We start from the raw sequence: 21,457 nt of genomic DNA, 5'->3' as shown, positions 1-21,457 counted from the left end.
ATTTTCAAACATCTTTCTGTGCCTTGCTATTCACCCCTGAGTATGGATACGGCCCACTGGCAAACTGTGGCACTCCCTGCCACAAGATGCAGCAATGGCCATCAACCTGGATGGCATTAAAAAGAGATTAGGACACCTTATTGAGGATAAGTTATCAATTACTACTAGTCATATTGGCTAGGCATTTTCTCCAGTATCCGGTGCAGTATGTCTCTGAATACCAGTTTCTGAGGACTATGGACATGTGAGGGCTACTGCAGTTATGCCCATTTCAGCACGTGATCAGCCATGGTGGAAACAAGATGGACCTTCGGATCAGTCGAACAAAGCCTTTCTTATATCCTTGCCTACTCGTTCTGCTGCCCAAAATGAGGGATTGCTATTCACCAGGGACAGGCATTGGAAAACAGATAAAACCAGAACAGCTGGAGCATGGCAACAGTGCGCCGTTCTGCCAAGCACAGCAGCCGGGTGTCTCTCTGCTCTGCAATACCTGCATTTTCTTTTGCTGGAGCCAAAGGAGACCTGGTTGGTTGCTAGAGCATGCTCACCCCTCCCTCTGCAGCCATTCAAGGCCCCCACTGGCTGCACCATCGCTTTGCTTTGGGGCAGTGGGGGAAAGGCTGTGATACGGAACCCGGCTTCTGAAGGTGACACTGCTGCAGCTGACGATACAGAAAGGAGCAGCAGACGCTTCTCTTCCCCACCTGTCTCTTCTTGCAGAGATTTCTCCCTGAAAAGCCAGATTCCTGTCACTCCCCGGGTTTTTGTCAAGATGGACCTAATAACAAAAAAGTATGGCCCCAGGGGAATGCAGAGAGAAAGGATGAAATGAGAGGGAGGGTGGGAGGAAGGGAGAGAGAGTGTTGGGGGGGGGGAGCTCTGGCTATGATCATTCTTGCAGCCTCCCTGCCTCCAGGCTGGTTTTACTTCCATACAAATATTTTCTCCCCTTCTCCTCTGTGTCTCTCGCTTGTTTGAGTTTACATTATTTATGGCTTTGTCCATATTTGCCGTTATTGTTTCATTCAACAATAAAATGGATTAGATAAAAATGCCAACTGTTCTCTGCCTTTGTTTGTCCTAAGCACTGTGTTGTGACGCTGACGTTGCCTCGCTTTGGAGAGGAGCAGCATCCCATTGTTTTCACAGCAGTGAACCGCCCAGAGGACATGGCTAATTGGGTGGCATATAGAATGCCCAAGACAAAATGAATAAAGAGGGAAAGAGGGAATCGAGCTGTGAGCCTTCACACACACACAGAAGCCAAGGTGTCTGGCTTGCAGTTCCCCAGAGGTCTCCCATGCAGGCAATGTCCCAAGTCAGACATGATCATCTTCAGCCAAGAGGTGGTCCTGTGGGCTCCAGCATGGGGCCGCCCAGATGCTGTTGAACTACAGCTTCCTTCCCAGCCAGCAAGGCCAACAGTAAGGGATGATGGGCATTGTAGTCCAACAATATCTGAACATCACAACATGGGCTACCTCTACTCTGGGTCTTGAAGGTGCTGTTTTGGGGGTGCATGTGCTGCCTTTGCTAACCCAAAGGAACCAGTCATTTTCTCCCCTTCAGACCATTCTTCTCCAGCCTGTTTCCTTCTCCTCCCACTTTTCCAGTGAGAAGCTGGTCTCATTATAACTGCTAGGGAACCATCTGGATGGAAGCAAAAGACAGGAATATAGATCTGGTCACACCCATATCTCCCTCTCAGTGGGACGTTAGGAGCTCAAGTATTCAAAATTCACGATGACCTGGTTTGTACAGGAATTTGCTCAGCTCATTATGCTCAGTTGGGCTACAATTGGAGCCGTTTTCTGGGCCAGAAGTTCTCCACCACCAATGTCAAGCCAGCAGGCCCATGCGGGGGGGGGGGGGCAGGTGGGTACACTTGCCCCAGGCCTCAGAGGGCTAAGTTGGTATGGGGGCCCCCGCCAGGGACCAGCTGCTGTTTTACTTGAGTTTATAACATTATTCCAAGAAGGCTCCCGCCCTGGGTCTCTGACAAGCTCTGCAGGGGCCTGCAAACCTGTATTGCTCGGACCAGCATTCCGCAGGCCAACAGACATTTTCAGGGAATCCACTTGGAAGGGTCTGATACGCCAGCAGATTTCATCCAGTTATGTTAAAAGGAAGGAGGAAGTTATAGCCATTTTTAGCTTCCACACTGTAGTGAATGGGGAAGAAACACTCCTAGAATAATTTCTCATAGTGAATTATGTGAACAAAGAGTGCTTGGTTTGCACTGAATGTACAACCCTTTTGCTCTTCACTCAGAATTGGGGTTACCCTTCTTCCAGATCTTTGCTGCCTTTCTTTTTTTAAAGTGTGATGTGGAAAATTGTAGTGATTGTTAATTACTGAATCCGATGCCTGCATACTCCATGAGCTAGTTAGAGACCAAAGATTTCCAATGCACAGCCTGGTCCATTGCTGCCAGCGCTCTGGAGAAGAACGACACGTCTGATCAGCTCTTGCCTGAGACTCCCTGAATTAAAGTTTCCCTCGCACAAGACCCCCACAAGGTAGCCTGTGGTAAATGGTAGAAATTTGTTTAACAGGCGCACCATGCGATGGGTCCACTGTATTTAAATGGGGGCAGTGAGCGGGGGGAGTCCATTCTCTACTGGAAGGGCAGCTGGGTCCAAATCCAGTTAAAGAAAGACCTAAGGTTTAAAGATAAAGAAGGGAGAGCCAGGGGGCCATCAAGAGTGAGCCCCTGGCAACACTCAGGTGGCACACGGGTCACAGTTTCCCCCACTTAAATCACAGCTATTATTTCTAAATTTGCATCCAGACATAAACATTAGCGCATGCAAATTGCATGCAAAACAGCGTCCTCCTCTGCCCTCTTTCCCAGCAAAGCATAAGCAGACACCCCACTTGGCTAAATCCCACAAGCTCCGCTCTGTTTCACTTGCTTTTCCTGAAGAACTAGACTCTGAGTGATGACAACAGAAATAAATAAATAAAAATATAATGTCAGCAATGATAATGATGAAGGGAGAATTCACATTGGACTGCATGACAATAAAAAGTAATCACAGGAAAGTGCCGACATTTAATTTAAACCAGAGCAAGTCACAGCAGCCAAACCTGACTGCTTCCCTCACGTGACTTGAGTCTCCCAAGCGACAGCAGGCAGCCCGGGAACCAAGAGATGGGAGGAGGCAGATGCTGGCCTCAAGAGCCCGCCTGGGCTGCCCGGCGTTCGCTTCTTCCTGCCATTGGCAGAGAAGGGACTTGAGCTGCAGGTGTTCTGTTTTTGAAGCATCCCCCTGGGGAGCTGTTACTGCTGCAGCTCACATGCCACTTAGCAAAGGACGCATCCAGTAGCCTTCCAGCGGAGAAAGGCCATTGCTCTAGAGCAGAGCCAGTAACATCAGCTCTGGAGGTGGGGGCTGGAACTGATGGCCCCCTGGATGTTGCCAGACTCCCACTAGTCCAAGCCAACATGGCCAGGGAGGATGGCAGTTTTCATTCAGCAATCTCTAGAAGGGCAAAGCTTAGCAGGCACTGACTGAGATAATTTATTTTTATTGTTTATTTTATTTATAAAATTTTTATCGGGATGCGGGTAATGCTGTGGTCTAAACCACTGAGCCTAGGGCTTGCCGATCAGAAGGTTGGCAGTTCGAATCCCCGCGACTGGGTGAGCTCCCGTTGTTCAGTCCCAGCTCCTGCACACCTAGCAGTTCGAAAGCACGTCAAAGTGCAAGTAGATAAAGAGGTACCACTCTGGTGGAAAGGTAAACGGCGTTTCCGTGTGCTGCTCTGGCTTGCCAGAAGTGGCTTAGTCATGCTGGCCACATGACCCAGAAGCTGTCTGCGGACAAACGCCAGCTCCCTCAGCCTATAGAGAGAGATGAGCGTGCAACCCCAGAGTCGTTTGTGACTGGACCTAATGGTCGGGGGGGGGGTACCTTTACCTTTATACTGTCCTTCATCCCAAGATCACAGGGCGGTTTAGAATATAAAACCACAAAAAGACGTACCATAATTACACATAAAAACAATTCCCACCCCCAGTTTAAAAGTCCACAGATTATTTAATTGGCCAAAGGCCTAGGAGAAGAGGAAGATTTTCACCTGGAGCCTAAAGATATGTAACAAAGGTGCCAGGTGAGCTTCCCTGGGGGGAGCGTCCCACAAGCTCATGAGGCCAGGCCCACCTCCCCCCCCCTCAATGCCATGTGTTTTGTGAAGCCTGTTAGTTTCCCTCTCATTCCTTATCCAAAGTCGAAACAGATCCTTTTATTCCTCTGTGGCTATGCAAGAGGTTTAATCCTGGCATGTTCGTGGTGCCTCGAGCTGAGGGCAAAGGTTGGCACTTTTTGATGCTCTGTTCTCATTTTCAGTTTAGCATACCCTCCAACATTTCTCCAATAAAAATAGGGACATCCTATTCCATCATCATCATTTTACTATTTATACCCCGCTCATCTGACTGTGTTGCCCTAACATATATAAAAAACATAATAAAAGACTGAACTTTTTTAAAACAAACAAACCCTATACAGGGCTGCCTTTAGATGGCTCAGGGGTCAGATAACTCCATACCCTCCAACATTTCTGTGATGAAAATAGGGACATCCTAAGGAAGAGCAGGACATTCCAGGATCAAATAAGATACCAGGACGGCTTCTATAAATCTGGCACATCCCTGGGAAATAGGTACACCTGGAGGGTCTAGTTTAGTCCAGTTTCAGGTTAGAGATCAACATCCTTCCATGGAAGATTAAACACAGGACCTTCTAAATGACCGTCTTTCCCTTGAAATTCAAGCAGCACACAAGCAAAAGCCTCACCTGTGCTAAAGATGACACTACTTCACAATGCCCCCCCCCCCGGTAGATTTCTGGGAGCTGTTGTCGCATCCCGGGGCAAAGTTCGCTACCAGGAGCATCTATTTCTGGGTTAGCGGAGCTCGTTACCCGAAGCGTTCGTAGGAGGACAGTACGTAACCCGAGGTTCCACTGTATAGTGTAAATGGCCAAAGTCAAGCAATTAATACTCCCTTTGCTAGAATGGGAAGAAGCCGCCTTCTAATTCAATGTTCTTCAACCTGGTGCCTCCCAAATGCTTTCTACTGCAGCTCTCATCAGCTCCAGCTCCAGGGATGGTGAGGAGTCACCATCCAACAGCACTGACAGTGCGGTGTAAGGGTTACAGGGCTGGAGCCATAAAACTCACTGAGTGACCTTGAGACAATCAGAGCCCAGCCTACCTCACGGGGCTGCTGCAAGAATAGCCAAGGGGCTCCTTGGACAAAAGGTGAGATAGAGATTTAAAAACATACAATGTAAGTGAACAAATCAGGGGGGCCACCAGTTTCCCATTCATGCTGTGGGTCCACAGATTTCACATCTGTTAGGGTTGCCAGGAAAACCCAGACATGGCACCTTTGGGAGGGCCAACATGCCCAGTTGGGCAGATTTTTACATTTTAAAGGAAATGTCTGGATTTGGGGGTTGGGGGGGGGGGCTTGGGCTCAGGCAGCTCAGCCCTCCCCAGCACCTCTTTCCCCGGCTTGGGCTGGCAGTGACTTGGACTGTCCTCTTTTTAGCACTTCAAGATATGGCAGCCCGTGTGCCATCCATGCTCTTCAGCTGGAGAATGGACCTAGGAACCTTATATCTATATTAATAGAACTGTAGGGTTGGAACTCAAGGGTCATCTAGTCCAACCCCTGCAATGCAGGAATCACAACTAAAGAATCCCTGACAGATGGCCATCTAACCTTGAAAACCATGAAAAAGAGCCCCAGAAGCAGAAAAGTAGCACAGCAGGATAAGGACTGTACTGGGCTTTCTTTTCCCCCATTATTGGTTTGTTTTTGTTTTTATCTTAAATACATTTTTATTATGTATTTTGTGTTTTTTATATTGTAATTTTATGCTGTGAACTGCCCTGAGATTTATGGATGAAGGGTGGTATACAAAATTTAATAATAATAATAATAATAATAATAATAATAATAATAATAATTTACTAGCTTTCAATCTGCTGTGCATTTCCCTCTGCCAACAATCAAGGGGATTTTTTATTTATTTTTTTAAATGTGGCCCATCACTTGCTGTCTGAAGTGGTCCTGTCCTCTCTCTCGCCCTAGGATTCTGCCATACACATTCCTGGATCTGGCCTTTTATCTGAAGCCACCAGGGAAACTGAGGAGGAAAATCAGGCAGGGTGATTGGTAGTGCAAAATACAGAGAGGATCGGGGAGGAAAGAAAAGAGACCTCTTTTGCAAATATCTCTTGCAAATGTGGCCAAATGTCTTGAAAACGCAAATTTACAATGCCCAGAAGTACAAAGGAATATTTATAACTTCTGGCCAGATACTGGGTTATTGCAGCATGGGGATCTCAAACATTCAGGCTGAACTTCTATACAATGGTGCCCCGCAAGATGAATGCCTCGCAAGACGAAAAACTCGCTAGACGAAAGAGTTTTCCGTTTTTTGAGTCGTTCCGCAAGACGAATTTCCCTATGGGCTTGCTTCGCAAGACGAAATGTCTTGCGAGTTCTTGCGAGTTTGTTTCCTTTTTCTTAAAGCCGCTAAGCTGTTAATAGCCGCTAAGCCGCTAAGCCGTTAATAGCCGCTAAGCTGCTAATAGCCGCTAAGCCGCTAATAGCCGTGCTTCGCAAGACGAAAAAACCGCAAGACTAAGAGACTCGCGGAACGGATTAATTTCGTCTTGCGAGGCACCACTGTACTCACTTGCCAGGGAATGTCCTATTAAGCTCAATGCAGCTTACTTCTGAGTAGTCGTGCATAAGATGGCACTGCTGTATTTTGTTATTGGGAAACCTTGAGATGGGTGGCCTCAGCATGAGAGCAGAAATTTGCCTGTTTCTAAAGGGTGGGAAGGAACCTGACCCAGACATTGCTGTGATCGAGAGATGAGAGGGAGGGGAGGCCTTCTCAGAGAAAGCCAGAACCACCAGGGCAACCGGAGTTGCCTGGGGGGCACTGGGAAAGAGGCAGAAACAGCGGGGGGCGGGCAGAAGAGAGTCAATAGGCAACTGTCTGGCAAAAGAGCTGGTTTGACCATAAAGGCGATGGGTTCGAAAGATATAGCTTTTTCCGTAGTGGTGGCCAGATCATGGCATTCTCTTCCAGATGAGCCAATTAATATAGATTATAGAAATCTCTCCTGTCAGCTTTTGAAGTATGATCTGCAGTTTTAAACTTGCAATACTCTTGCTGTCGTTTTCTTTTTCATTTTGAACTGCTGCTCATTCATACTGTTACACAGTTAATGTATTAATATTGTCATTTTAACTGCCCATTTGCAGCTACCCAATTGTTGCTTTTATTTTTGCCACTATTTTCACCAGACGTTGCTTCAAGTGGTTGTGCTTGGTTTATTTATTTAGTTTTAAGGAAGCAGGATATAAACACAGTATTTAAAGTGAAATGAACAAAATGCAAGTGAACAGACTGGGCGCCTTTGAAGAGCTGCCTCCATGAGGTTCAGGGTGTAGATGGGAAAGAACAAAAGCAGAGCCTGGCTATAGGATCAGCCCAAGGGACCATCTAGCCAGCATCTGGTTCTCACCATTGCCCAGAAAATGCATATTGTGATGCCCAAAATGCACAAGGGCACACTGCCCAGCAACTTGCATGGAGAAGCAGGCTGCCTCGGACGCTGGAGGGAGGAAGAGAAGCTTCTTGAAGTGTCAGCTGAGTGGAGGATGCAAGCAGCCTCTTCCCAGAGGGCTGTCCCTGAGTGACCCAAAGAGAATTAATTTGTCGCCTGCGCAAAAGAGGTGAAAGTTGTGCTCTTGTTTTCTCCCCATCCTTCCTGTGTCGGCCAGTTGGCTAAAGATACAATTTATGCCCCCCCCCGCCCCTGTCAGTGATGGATGGCACTCCAGACTTCCTGCTAGTGCTAAAGAGAGGATGGTGGCCTTTGTGGCATTTATTAGCATTTATTCAATTCCCCGGGTCAAGAAGACAATTAATGCTCACCTGCCTCGGACATGTCCACTGCTCTGCCATCCATCTTTAGAGAGCCAGGTCCTCTTTGCTAGCCAGCAGAGGCCAACGCTCAGGCTTCTCCAGGCACACATGGACTCCAGCAGCCTCTTCTCACAGTGCCCCCCCCCCACGCCCCAAGCTGCAACCAAAGAACATGAAAAGAGCCTGCTGGATCAGGCCAATGGCCAAGCTAGACCAGCACCCTCTTCTCCCTGTAGCCACCCAGATGCCTCCAGGGGAATCTCACAAGCAGGATTCACGTGCCAGAGCCCTCTCCCATCAGAAGCCAAACTGAGCAGAGTAAGCGCAAATCCACGAGGAAAGCTTTCAAAGTGGGATGAATCATCCATGGAAGAAACACAGCCTTGTGGGGTGGGGGGAGAGCTGCTGCTTTGAATGCAGGGTCCAACCCCCCAGCATCTCCAGGGAGGGTTGGCTGGCTGGCTGGCTGGCTGTCACCTGGCCTAGGTGGACAAGCAGATTGGCTCAGTCCAAGGCAGCTTCCTGCATTCCTCTGGGAGAAAGGAATTTTTTTTAAAGAAAAGAAAAAAGGGGTGGGGGAGAAAGCCAAGAGGGAAGGAGGGAAATGACAAAAGTGCAAATCAGAAACTTGCTTGGGAGGTTGTTCATTCTGGCTGCCACATGCTTGCATGCACGAGCTCTTGCTGGCCATGGGGTCTCTGCGAGCAAAAGGAGCAGGCTGCTTCTTTACCAGCAGCTGAGAAATCGCTCTTGTAGCAGACAGTGGCCCTTGCCACTGTCTGCTACAATCCCCCCTCCCTCCTTCCCTTCAAAACGGAGGGAGAAAAATCAGCACAAAATAAAATTGAGGTCACAGCCTTTTGTCACATTTATTATCTATCATCTACCTATCTATCATCTATCTATCTATCTATCTATCTATCTATCTATCTATCTATCTATCTATCTATCATCTATCTATCTATCTATCTATATCTATCATCTATCTATCTATCTATCTATCTATCTATCTATCTATCTATCTATCTATCTATCATCTATCATCTATCATCTATCTATCTATCTATCTATCTATCTATCTATCTATCTATCTATCATCTATCTATCTATATCTATCTATCTATCATCTATCTATCTCTCCCCCTCCCTCTCGCTGGGTGGGTTAAACACTTACCCCCCCACCTGCCCCCCCCGCCTCCTCACAATTCCTTTCAACTCCCAGTTGGCTTTCTTGGCAATTTTCCACCAGCAATAGCATTCATTCTCTCTCTCTCTCTCTCTCTCTCTCTCTCTCTCTCTCTCTGGCATTGGCTGTGCTGCAAAACAAATATCTCTTGGTTGGTCCCTGTTGCATCCCTGGGCTCATCAGATAAGCGATGGAGCTGCTGAATCGACAGATTTGGATCCTTTCAAACATGCAGTGAAGTACACACTGGCATTCCCTCCGCCCCCCCCCCTCAGTTCACGCTGAAACTGGAGACCAGTGTCCTTGTCCTTCTGCACTGCCAGCTCAGGCTGCAGAAGAGGCGCCTGGTCTGGCTCATGCCAGCAGGTGCAGCCAGCCTGGGAAGGAGGCCAGGGGCCCATCAAGGCCAGCATCCTGTTCTCACAGTGGCTGACCAGATGCTTGTGGGAAACCAGCAAGTGCTCTTCCCCTCCTCCTGTGGTTTTCTGAAACTGCTATCCAGAAGCATTGCTTCCTCCAACTGTGAAGGAAGAACAGAGCCATCCTGGCTCCTACCCATCAATAGCCCTCTCGTCCTCCGTGAATTTGTCTAGTCCTCTTTTAAAGCCATCCACATTGGTGGCCATCACTGCCTCCTGTGGCAGTGAGTTCCATAGACTAACTATGCTCTGTGTGAAGAAGTATTTTCTATTATCTGTCCTGAACCTTCCAGCAATCACCTTCATTGGGTGTCCCCATGTTGTTGTTGTTGTTGTTGTTTGGGGGGGGCTCTTCTCTGTACACTTTTTCCACACATAATTTTCCACACTTCTATTGTGTCACTCACATTTTCAGCAAACCAAAAAGCCTGAGACACTGCCGCCTTTCCTCCCCAGGGAGCCTCCTCCGTTCCTTGTGGTTTCTCTTTCTCTCTTGGTTTTCTTGTGATATTGGAGCTCAGAGTTGCCCCACGCCAGCTGCATTGCTCCTCTTCCACTGAGAGACAGTTTGCCTCTGAATTACAAGCCAAGAGGATCTGCTTTAATTCTGCTGCAGCCCTCCTTTCACCCAAAGTGCAGGGAAAAGAAAAGTCTGTGTGTGTGTGTGTGTGTGTGTGTGTGTGTGCGCGCGCGCAGGAGTGGAGTGAGGAGCAGCCCTGGGGGAGAGGAGCGACCATCACACTCTGTCCACATGGCAGATGAGACCACTGACGGGGTGAGTTTATGGCAGAGGTGAGGTTTGAACCAGATCCTTTTTGCTTTGGAGTTCAGTCTCTTAGCCGCTCTGCCATAGGCATAGCCAGGACTGAGGGGGTGGGCAGAACTGAGCTACCTGCAACACAATTGGTCAGCTGGTTAAGCATTTTTATTTATTTCCCTGGTTTTTTTTGGGGGGGAAGCTGCCCTCTAGCCCCCTCTTGGCTACACCCATGCACCCTGCTACTCCAACTCTCTCTTGTAAATATAACATTTAATAGAATAGCTCTGCTCTTTCAAAGTAGAGGGTTTACCAATTGTGCCAAACGCAAGCTGCTAACCAGATCATCCTGAGCCGTTGCGAGCAGATCTTACAAGGCCTCTTTAGAGGGATTATAATTTACAAAAGCAAAAGAAAGCTAGATGTGTACTTTTCAGCCTTTAAGCTTGGCACTATGGAACCCGCTAGTTTTTACACGAAATAAAATGCAGATGAATATGGGTATGAAAAACTTTTAACTTAGTTGTGCTTACATTGTGGGTCAAGGAGTGAGCTATGGGGTGGCAGAGCACCTGCTTTGGGTGCAGAAGGTCCCAGGTTCAATCCCCCAGCATCTCTGGGTATGACTGGGAGAGACTTCCTGCCTGAAACCACACAGAGCCACTGCCAGTCAGTGTGGACAGTATGGAGCTAGATGGACACAATGGTCTGATTCAATATAAGGCAGATTCCTATATTCTTACCTACTAAGACTGCAGTCCTAACCTAATCTAAACTTGGAATAAGTCCCATTAAATTCCATGCAGCTTACTTCTGAGTAAGTAGATGTTGGTTAGGTTAGCAGCTTCAAGGTTCATTCACACTAGAAAGCATGGGGGGGAGGGGTGTCCAAGCAGCTTTCCGGTTGACCAGCACTTTCTAGGTTTGACCTGTTTCCCCCTTGCTTCACTCCTTTCCAGGGAAAGCCCCCTCTTTAGCTTTAAACTGGAACAAACAACAACCCACCAATTGAAAATACAAGATAGAATGGGAGCCCAGGGTATTTTGCTGCTTTAGGTGAAGGGCAAGTGGTGCCCCTCCTCCCTGGCACCAGGCATGCCTGGCACCTGCCTTCTGTGGCACCCACAGGCTTCCCTCCCTGTGTTCCCTCCCCCCTGAGCCAAGTGTGTTTGCCCCAGCCCGTGGAACAGGCTATGGCGTGTGTTGGGCTGAGGCTTGTTTAGTGCCCACAACAGTTTCTCTGATTTGCAGATGTGCCCGTGGAGCTGTCTGCAAAAGTTGGCAGTCCCTGAGAATCCCATACAATTGGGAGAAGTCTCCCACATCAACACCCGTGAGGGATGATATTCTCTGCCGTGCCCTGAGGGAGAAGCTGACCAGAGGGTGCTTAGGGGGTGGAAGGAGACTGCTGCCTCCCTCTGACGAAGGATGGGGCTGGTCCTGGAAATGGATGAATGGATGGATGAATACAGAACACCAGAGCAGAAAGGGAACCAATGAAAGCCCAGTAAAATGTAAGAAATGGGGATAAAGAAGTGGCCTAATCCTGTGGCATTGTCATGCTGAAAACACAGCAGCAAATACCAATTCTATTCCCTGGATTGATTTCCACCTGAAGCATGTCACGAATGTGCAATTTCTGCTCATGTGCCCATCTGAATTCCCAGAATTCTCTACACACACCTGTCGTGCAGGTACAGGCAGTCCCCCCTGGGGGTCCCATGCTTGGTTGCAAGCCATCTTCAGGTGTTCTGAAATTCAGCTTGCAAAGAGAGGGAGCAGGGCCACGAACACCAGCCCTGCCCCCAAAGGCCATATCTGGATCCTTCATGGGAAGGACTGGAAGGCAACTCAGCTAAATTCACTTTGTCTCCCTGCCATGATTGGGAACACTTGCGTAACTGGGGTTCCTGCACATTCAGCGGAATACATACATTGAGAACCTCCCTTTAGACCTTCCTACTTAATACTGGGAGGTTGGGGATGAAGCCATACTGTGGGACGCTTGGTGTTGAATTCAGGATTTAATTCCTTCTCCCCTCTGTTTGTCTCTCCCTTTCCTCCTGGGCCAATTTATGGGATCTATTTTTAATGTGAGCCCTTGAAAGGACACAGACCAATTTAACTGCTCCTAGTCACCCCAAGACCCGAGATGGAGTGGAATGCAAAATGAGCCCATTAAGAGCACTGAGTCAGTCAAGATAAAGGGGTGGGATGGGGGGGACATTATTATTATTATTATTTGAATTTATATACTGCCCTATACCCAGGGATCTCAGGGCGATTCACAGAATAAAATCAAAATATAAAAGCACAAAAACATAATAAAAATAAAAACAACAACCCAATAGCTCCCCCCCCCAAAATAAACATATTTTATTTTTATTTTATTTTTAAATAATTTTTATTAAAGTTTTAAACAACAAAAGAAAAAGAACAACACACACAAAAGACAATACAAAACTCAACCATAAAAAACAAAAAGCATAACAATTAAAAACAAACTCTCTTTTCCATTTCCAATTTTAAATTACTTATTTTCTGGACTTCCTCATACCTCCCTCTTTTGTATTCCAATCCACATTATTTGTCCAGCAGTTTCTTTTCCACTTTTTTAATCCCAATCTTTAATTTAATAAAATGTTAAAATATATAACTTCAACTTTTTTAAACCTAATCCTTGATCTTAATATCATATAACATTAAAATTTTCCCTTTTAATATCAAATTTCCATTTCTTTAAACATCTCTGATCTTGATCTTTAATCTTAATCTATCATTAACTTTAACCTGTGCAGCTGGAAACCAAAATAAACATATTTTAAAAGGGCATAGGATGTAAATCAGATCAACCAAAGGCCTGGTTAAAAAGGAATGTTTTTGCCTGGTGCTTAAAAGTGTATAATGACAGAACCAGGCAAACTTCCCTGGGGAGAGCATTCGACAGATGGGGAGCCACTGCAGAGAAGGCCCTGTTCTCGTGTTGCCACCCTCCAGACCTCTCAAGGACGCAGCACACGAAGAAGGGCCTCAGAAGATGATCTCAGGGTTTGTGTAGGTTCATATGGAAAGATGCAGTCCTTGAGGTATTGTGGTCCTGAGCTGTTTAAGGCTTTATAGGTCAAAGCCAGCACTTCAGGGACAGAAGGCAGAGGGGAAGGCAATAATTGCAGCTTCCAAAAAAGAAATGGAAAGAGGAAATGAAGGATGGGTTGATGGAGACAGAACAAAAATGTTTGAAGAATAAGAGCCTCTTGAAGATGGAGAAGAGAAAAACGAAAGACATCCTTGGTCCATCGTGGCCAGGATTGTCACCATCAAGCATGGGAAACTAAGGAAAATTCCCCCTCCAAAGCAAGCATAGGCACTCTGTTTTGTTTGCTTTTCTGCTTTTACATGTTTTCATATTGCTGTTTTATTGGTTTTTACATTGCATTTTTGCTCCAATGATATACTGCGTTGTCGTTTTCTCAGACTGTACACTGCTTAAGAGATTTTATTTTATTTTTTTACTATTAACTTGCTTGTAAATACCTTTATAAAAATATATAAATAAAGCTGGCAGTGTCCTTTGAAGGAGGGAGCAGATGACAGAAGGGGATGTGGATTTGCAGAAATGGGGAGCTGAAGAAACCGTAGCCTGGGGTCAAGAGGCAGCCAGCAGCAGTTACTGTCTGCTGCTCACAGAGGGAGAGTGGGCAGAGCACAGGGTGGAGCACGAAGGGTCCGTGCGGATCAGTCAGGATTCTATGACACCCTTGGCTGTGGTTTCTGCTGCCGCTGCTGCAGCCTTTGCAAGCTGGCCGCCCCATGGACACGGTGAGAGCCAGGAAGTGACCATGGCTGAAATGGACATATTGATCCAAGCTAAGCTATCAGCTCTTTGGCTGCAAGCTCTTAGCTCCATTTTCTTGTGGCATTTGCATTCAGAATTGAGAGCAATTTTTGGCCAAGGGCTTCCCAACAGCTGGAAACCGAACGCAACGCCATCCTCCACTCTGACAGCACTTTGGGAAGCCCATAGTTCAGCAACAGAGTGTCTGCTTAGCATGCAGAAGGGTCCAGAGCCAGCCCCTGGTATCTGTGGGGAGGACTGGGAATGTCCCCCTGCCCAAATCTCTGGAGAGCCCCTTAGAGACAGAACTACTTACATTAAAACGACAACACCTGCTGCTATTGGCCACTCTGAGTTGGTGGGAAAGGGCAGGCTGCACATCAAAACCAATCCATAAGGAGTTTATCCTGCCCTCCCTCCAAGGAGAGAGGATGGTCCGGGCCCCTTTATCCTCACAACAGGCCTGCAAAGTAGGCTAAGCTGAGAAGGAGCGACTGGTCCATGGTCACCCAGTAAGACTGCATTGCTAGATTGCACTGTCCCTGGTTATTATGAGCTGAACTTAAGACTTTAGCTTGCTCTTGTGGCTACTTTCATTTTCTTATGCAACTGTGTGTGAAGCAGTTGATCAAGAAACAGCATCTTCTTCTGAGCCTATGAAAATAAGTAATCCTATGTTATATATATTTTTAAAGGTTCTTTTTTAACTGTGGGGATAAGAAAAAACAGGTATGTCACCCTATGGTAAAATTACTTGTAGTGATCAGAGGGCCATCAAAGGCTGTTAGCCAGGAAGCCTCTGCTCTGCCCCCCCCCAGTGCAGGCAGCCATGCTTCAGAATGGGGCAGGGGTTGCTCTTGGGCTCGTGTCCTCCTTGAACTAGGTGGGCCATTGGCCTGATCCTGCAGGTTCTTCTGACATTCCATTTTTAAAGCCATCCAAGTTGGTGGCCATCACTGCTTCTTGTACTTTGCCGCTGCGTATTGTGGTGATCCAGACCATGCTTGGGACAATGTGCCTTATTTCGGATCACCACTCTCTCTTAGTCACAGGACATCCCATGATCCTGGCAGATTCCCTGCCAGGTGATTTTCTGCCTCCATGACCCAGTGGACAGATGCTCCTGGCCTTCCACAAATCCCACTCATTGAATAGAAAAAGCTCCCCACTCTCCATATAGTTTATCTTCCATTCTCATGGTTGATGGCGCTTTTTTGCCCTCCACTTTGAGGTGTTTCTTTGTCCTAGTCCCCCCTGGCCCCCCCATATCCTATATTCCAGGGGAAGATGTGATCATTTTCCTGCGCTTGGCTGTACCCATAACTAACAAGGCATGACCATGCAATACACAAGATCTGCTTTCCGATAGCTCTCCGCATACTTGTCCAGAGCTCTGCTTCTGTTAGACAGTGTGGCTGTTCATGGGCATCCAACCACGGAAATCACCCAAGAGGCAGGATCCCATAACTGGAGGAGAATTTGAACGTATGCTCCAAAAGGCCCTTTTTAAAGCATCCTAGTCCTGTCTGAGCAATCATTGGCTCACAGTTGTGTCCCCGCCCCCTTTTAAAAAAAGCCTTTTGAGGAGATGCTATCTTAAAAAGTTGTTAGCATGAGTCATTTAGCATTGCCCTTCTCCCTTCTGACTCCCCGGGGTCTCTGAAAGGTCATTGTTTCAGCCAAGGTCACCAACCATTTTAGGCCTGATCTGGTCCTGATCATCCTGCCCCCCAACACCCCTCCCCACCTTCCACCATGAGCTGCAGGAAGGGGGGAATTTGGGTTGCACCAATGGGACACACGCCCGCCAGCATTCTGAGAAAACCCCTTAACCCTGGCTTTGGTAGATTTACGGAAAGAAAAACACACACCAACAAATAAATTTTAGAAAGGGGCGAGATTAGACAAGAACACACAAAGCATTTTTTTTAAAAAATCGAAACTCCTTGTGCTCCGCTCCACTTCCCTTCTTCCCTCCCACCCACCCACCCACGGCACCCCTGACCTCTGCCTGCCACCCAGAGCTAGTGTGTCCTGTGGGGCTGGGCTACGGCAGCCTCTCCTCCTCCTTGCCTGTTCCCCAGCAGCTGCTGCGCAAGGGAGGAGGCCAGTAGCAGCAGCAGCCACCGCCGCCATGGAGAGGCAACAGGAGCTCCCTCACAGCTGCCACTGCCACCATTTGGGACAAGCGGCAGCTCTTCCTCCTCCCTACGTTTGGCAGCGACACTGGTGGAAGAAAGAGGGATGTTTCAGGATCAAATCAGAAGCCTGGGTGGCTTTTGTGATTCTAGGACTGTCTTTTGAAAATTGGGGCATTTGGTGGGTGTGCGCTCAGTCAACACTCAGGTACCATGGAACCAGACCACTTGCCCACACAGAGCCGTCTCCTAAGCGGCACTTGAACTTGGCGATCTGTTCCCAAAGGCATCTCCCAGGCGGCGGGTGGAAAGGAAGAGTCAGGGATGCCGGTTCTCTGTGGGTCTGCCCTCCGGCAAAGGCAAGTGGCACTTAGCAATGAAGAAAAGAAAAAAGAACAGCATCCTGGTTCTTATAAACCAATCCAGACTTTCAGACAGGAAGGAATCGTGACCCTGGGATGTCACAGACCACAGACTTATAATGGAAAGATCACTGCACAGTACTAATGCATCTCATAGCCAAGGCCGGGGGGGGGAGGAGGTTTGTGTGTGGAATTATGGCTCAGGAGACTGGAATTTGTCTCCATTCATGTTGCTGTATCTCCAATGCCACATGGATTTCCGCAATCTATGTTTCTGGCAAATGTGGCACAAAGCTTCTAAAATCCTATCACTTTTTACCAGACCATCGAAAGCTTCATCTAGGACCTTCATTCTTACTTAAGATAATTTGTCTTCAGCTGAAGCAGTTGAAGACAAAGCAAGGGGGTGCAGTGACATCCTTTGCTGGGTGCACCCCTTTGCTCTTTGTCCCCTGCTCCTGGGCTTGGCCACTGGGGGCCACAGGATGCTGCACCCTTGGGGGCGGGGAAGCTCAGGCCCAGGGCCCAAGGCAGCCCTCCAGGCCCCCTTCTCTGACCCTCAGGCTACACCCCCCCTCCCTAGGTCACATCCTTCGCTGGTCCTGCTTCACACCCCAAGTGTTTTTGTCTACAATGATAAAATTAAATTTGTTGTGGCACCTGCTTTTGCCTCCACTACACTGGCGTGTGGCCCTTGGAAGCCTGTCCAGAAGGGAGTGTGGCCCTCAGGCTGCACATTTCCCCCACCCCCGCTTGACAGTATGCAAAGGCACCTGCGTGGGCAATGAATGAGATATTGCATCCATCAACATCCATGAAACACCAATTAATTTTCGTCCCACCAAGGCAACTTTCCTAGCACCATGATAAGGACACCCCCCTCTCCTGCACTGCCTTAGAAACTCAGGCATACGAGCTCTTCACTGCACGTATCCTTAAACCCAGGCTATGGGTGCAGCAGCAGAATGTTTAGGCATGATTTTTCTTCCTGCAAGATTACAAAGCAAAAAATAAAAAATGTGTATATTGTCAACATTAATATATTTATAATTCAGCCTCACATTTTACCTATTACAGTAATCTTCCCCCCCCTCAAAAAAACCACACATGAACTAATCCACAATTCACATCAGTGACAAATTGTTAATACATATAACATTCTTAATAGCAATTGTTAATTGGACACCACAAACATAAATGGGGCTCACTAGACAAGTGGATATCTCTCAGAATGCCCATTCTGGATTTAACTTTTTCAGTCAACTTATCAGCTGTGACAGAAAGTTGTGTAACATGTTCTAGGTAACTTTCTGGCTAGAAGAATGCCATTTTTTCCCCTGGTGAGCACCTATGGCTGAAGCATATGCAGATGAGGCACAAATTCAACTGGTGATGCTTATTTTGTCACTGTGTCTCTGAAATGGGGAGGTTCCAGCAGTTTGACTTCCAAATTCTGCCTGCTATCAAGCTGTCAAAGGTACAGAAACCCTGTCATTAAAAAGCTGTAACTCTGGGTGGGAGCTGGTTTATCAATAAGAACAAAACCAGAGTTGATATAATACATTTAACTATGTTTAATGGTTTTGTGAATGCAATTTCCAAGCCTCTTGGCAAAACTGACTGCGGTGTCAGAACAAAATCTACCACAGAGATATCAAAATTTGCAAAAGTAGGGGGTCCATGGCTTGGCTTTTGAAAAACAAGAGGTCTGCAATACTTAGGTGATTGGGAACCACAGCCCTAGAGGACCACAGATTCCCCACCCCTGAGCTAACGTTTTAAGATGCAGCTCTCTTTATTGTGGCATTTCAACATCCTAGAGTAGGACGCACTTCTTGTATTCCACAGCCATTGGTCCACCCACCTCTGATGCACCAATTCAGATAGCCACGCTGGCTTGCTCTGACCCTTTCTTGAAGGTATTTAGCTTTTGTTCATATGCCTGCATTATTTCTATCCCCCCCCCCCTGCACCTTGCAATTTTAGGCCTCCTCTTTCCATTCGGCTTTCCCTCTCCATTTTCTTTCTCCATTTCTTCCCTCTTGCTTCAGCACAACATTTCTCATCTCCATTTCACTGCGTCTTCCTTTCCCTTCCTCTATCAAATCACTAACCCACGGCACCCCATGCAAGAGCAAGTACAGCCACCTCCTGACAGGCAGACTCCCTCCCTGCCGTGCAGGACACTGGCCAGTAAGTCCCCCGCCAGGAAGCCATGGAGCAAAGGCGAGAGAGAGGTCAGTCGGTGGGGTGTGTGAGATGAGCGCTTGCCTGGATGGAGGGATGTGAGGATGAAGACACTGCCCCATTGAGGTGTTGCTGCCATTGCTGCTGCTGACCCAGATCCACATCTGCTGCCCCCCGGGCACCCCTGGAGGCAGCTGCCTCCAACAGCCTCATGGACCTGGTTGTGGGCTTCTCATCATGGGCATCTGACCGGCCACTCTGAAAACAGGGTGCAGGACTAGAGAGGGGCCTTTGGCCTGAGTCACCTGGGCTCTTACGTTTTTATGAAGCTGACATAGATCTCTAAATCTTTTAGGTGCCACCTGGCTCTTTGCTGGCACTCTCCAAACTCCTGACAGGAGCAGCAGCAAATCCCTGTCAGATGGTAGTAAGTGAAATGAAAGTGTAATGATACACCAATTTCCATGTTGTCAAATGAGGTGCGGCTCTGAGGTTAATATGCAGGGGTTAGCGGAGAAAACTTCCAAAAGCCATGAACTAACGTGGTCAAAACTGAAGTGTGTGTACCATTGACCTTGCAGATCATGTCATGCGGTAGTAACTGGAAGTGCCACCAAATAAATTACATTATAGATACAGATGTTCTCATCAATGGCCAGGACATCTGAGAAGAAGATGTGAGAATGACTTATACTGCTTTCTTGTTGCTTGAGGTTAATGGAGTTGTATTTAGGCATACCAGCATTGTCATATCTGCAGATTTGACATCGCTGCTGCCATTTTTTAGAGGCTCCTATGATTTTAATTTACTTTGTTAAACCTCTGCACTTTTTCTGCAGATCTTTACAGCGTCTAGTTTATTGTTTCATGTTTAACCTGTTACTGAAAGAGTTATTGAAATGGGTTGTTTGATATGCCAGTGATATTTCTTTTGCTATGAGTTACTGCTTATTACCTAGTTACTGTTCTATTCTTAAGCTGCCTTGGGTGCAAATTCTCCTGCAGAGAAGAAAGGGATACAAACTGAATTAGGATGCTCAATGGCTACCAGCCTTGCTGGCTCTGCTCCCCTTTCTCTGTCAGGCATTCAGGCCCCAGAAGACCAGATGCTGGGACTCAATACGTGACGCGAGCACCACTGTGGGGCTTCCCGTGGGCATCCAGGTGGGTGAAAACCAGTGTGGTGTAGTGGTTAGAGTGTCGGACTAGGACCTGGGAGACCAGGGTTCAAATCCCCACTTGGCCGTGAAGCTCCCTGGGTGAACTTGGGCCAGTCACAGCCGCTCAGCCTGACCTACCTCACAGGGTTGCTGAGAGCATCAAACAGGGGAAGGGAGAACCTTGAGCTCTGCGGAGATAAAGCAGGATAGAAATGGTGGGAGGGGGTAAAGTAAGAAAGAACGTCCTTATGACACAAACACATTTTTTTACACCCTGGTCTGGTTTGGATGTCTTGACAAATAAAAAAGCCAGGTAAAGGTGTGTGCTGGGGAGGGGCTTGGCTGGGGAGGGGAGGGGGGCGGATGTGGCCTAGGAGGAGTTTCAAAGGCCAAATAGAAAGATCAGGGTGTGGTGTCACATTTGGTCCTCAGGCATCAGGCTCACCAGCCCTGACATAGTGTGTTATACTCTTCCCAGAAACAATCCCCCCCCCCCCGGCAATCCCAATGTTTCTGACCCCCCCCCCCCGAAGTGAGGCTATAGGAACCTGGGAAGCTGTCTTATACTGAGTCAGGCCTTTGATGCATCTAGCTCCATATTGTCTGCACAGGCTGGCAGTGGCCCTCCAGGGTTCCAGACAAGGTTCTGCCCTAGCCCTACCTGGAGATGCCCATGGGAAGGGAACCTGGAACTATTCTGCATGCTAAGTAGGTGCTCTACCTCTGAGCTACAGCCCTACAGCAATCAGTATTGATATGCAAAGAGCATGCAAATCTCTGCCATACCTAGTGATGCCCCTGTAGCACAGGCTTCATCCCTGCCCAAGGGAGAAGAGGCGAGCAGGTGGCTGTTGCTTTGCATCCTCTGCAAAGACAGGTCAGGAAGGATGAAGCCGACAGACATCCAAGTCAGATTCACTCCTCACTGTTACATAAAGATGAAGTGAATCTGCTGGCATCGCTTATTCTGGAAAGGAGGCAGCCCAGGGTGTGGGCCTGTGCACAAAGGCCAAAAAAGGGGTGACTTGTGGACCATCAGATCTGTAAACCTTTCTCTGGAGCCAACTGCTTTTGACACTTCCCACCAAGATAAAGACATACCTCTAAACAGAGAGATTTCAAAAGCAAGACACCCTCTTTTCTAGACAGTTTTTTAAAAAAATATATATACTGCAGAATATGTGGGCTATTTTGAGCTGCTCAATACTTTTTTCCTGATGAAATTTTATGTATGACTCCAAAGCTGGCATACTTCTATTCCAACATTATAAGAGCATGATGAAAAGAAGGCTTGGACATTTCTGATGTGAGATCTGCTGAATGTGAAAAGGGCTGAACACTGGAAAGGGCAAAATACTGGAGAAAAGAACAACTGATGATCAAATGCTGTTAAAGGCATGGGAGCAAGGGCCAGGGAAATAGTTGGCAACCCTAGCCAGGAAATAGCCA

The 21,457-nt window shown here is 47.5% G+C and overlaps 2 protein-coding genes across 7 annotated transcripts in view; both read right to left on the bottom strand.

Annotated features, from left to right (window-relative positions):
* Nucleotides 1-21,457, bottom strand: part of LINGO1 (leucine rich repeat and Ig domain containing 1) — a 665,590-nt gene that overhangs the window by 43,356 nt on the left and 600,777 nt on the right. The window contains exon 1 of one of the 6 annotated variants that reach the window (XM_081021546.1): nt 7,974-8,111. The exons of the other annotated variants lie outside the window; for them this stretch is intronic. Within the exon in view, the coding sequence (XP_080877672.1) occupies nt 7,974-8,003 (30 nt within the window). The 5' untranslated portion in view covers nt 8,004-8,111. Of the gene's footprint in view, nt 1-7,973; nt 8,112-21,457 lie in introns of those variants that run through there. 6 annotated transcript variants of the gene reach the window in all.
* LOC308485665 (uncharacterized protein) overlaps nt 1-21,457 on the bottom strand; it is a 539,283-nt gene that overhangs the window by 225,583 nt on the left and 292,243 nt on the right. The gene's annotated exons all lie outside the window — the stretch shown is intronic.

Source organism: Podarcis pityusensis (genome assembly GCF_964106645.2).
Source record: "Podarcis pityusensis genome assembly, chromosome: 9".
Lineage (NCBI taxonomy): Eukaryota > Metazoa > Chordata > Lepidosauria > Squamata > Lacertidae > Podarcis > Podarcis pityusensis.
The sequence above is the reverse complement of the archived record's forward strand: the minus strand, read 5'-3'. Positions and strand labels throughout refer to the sequence as shown.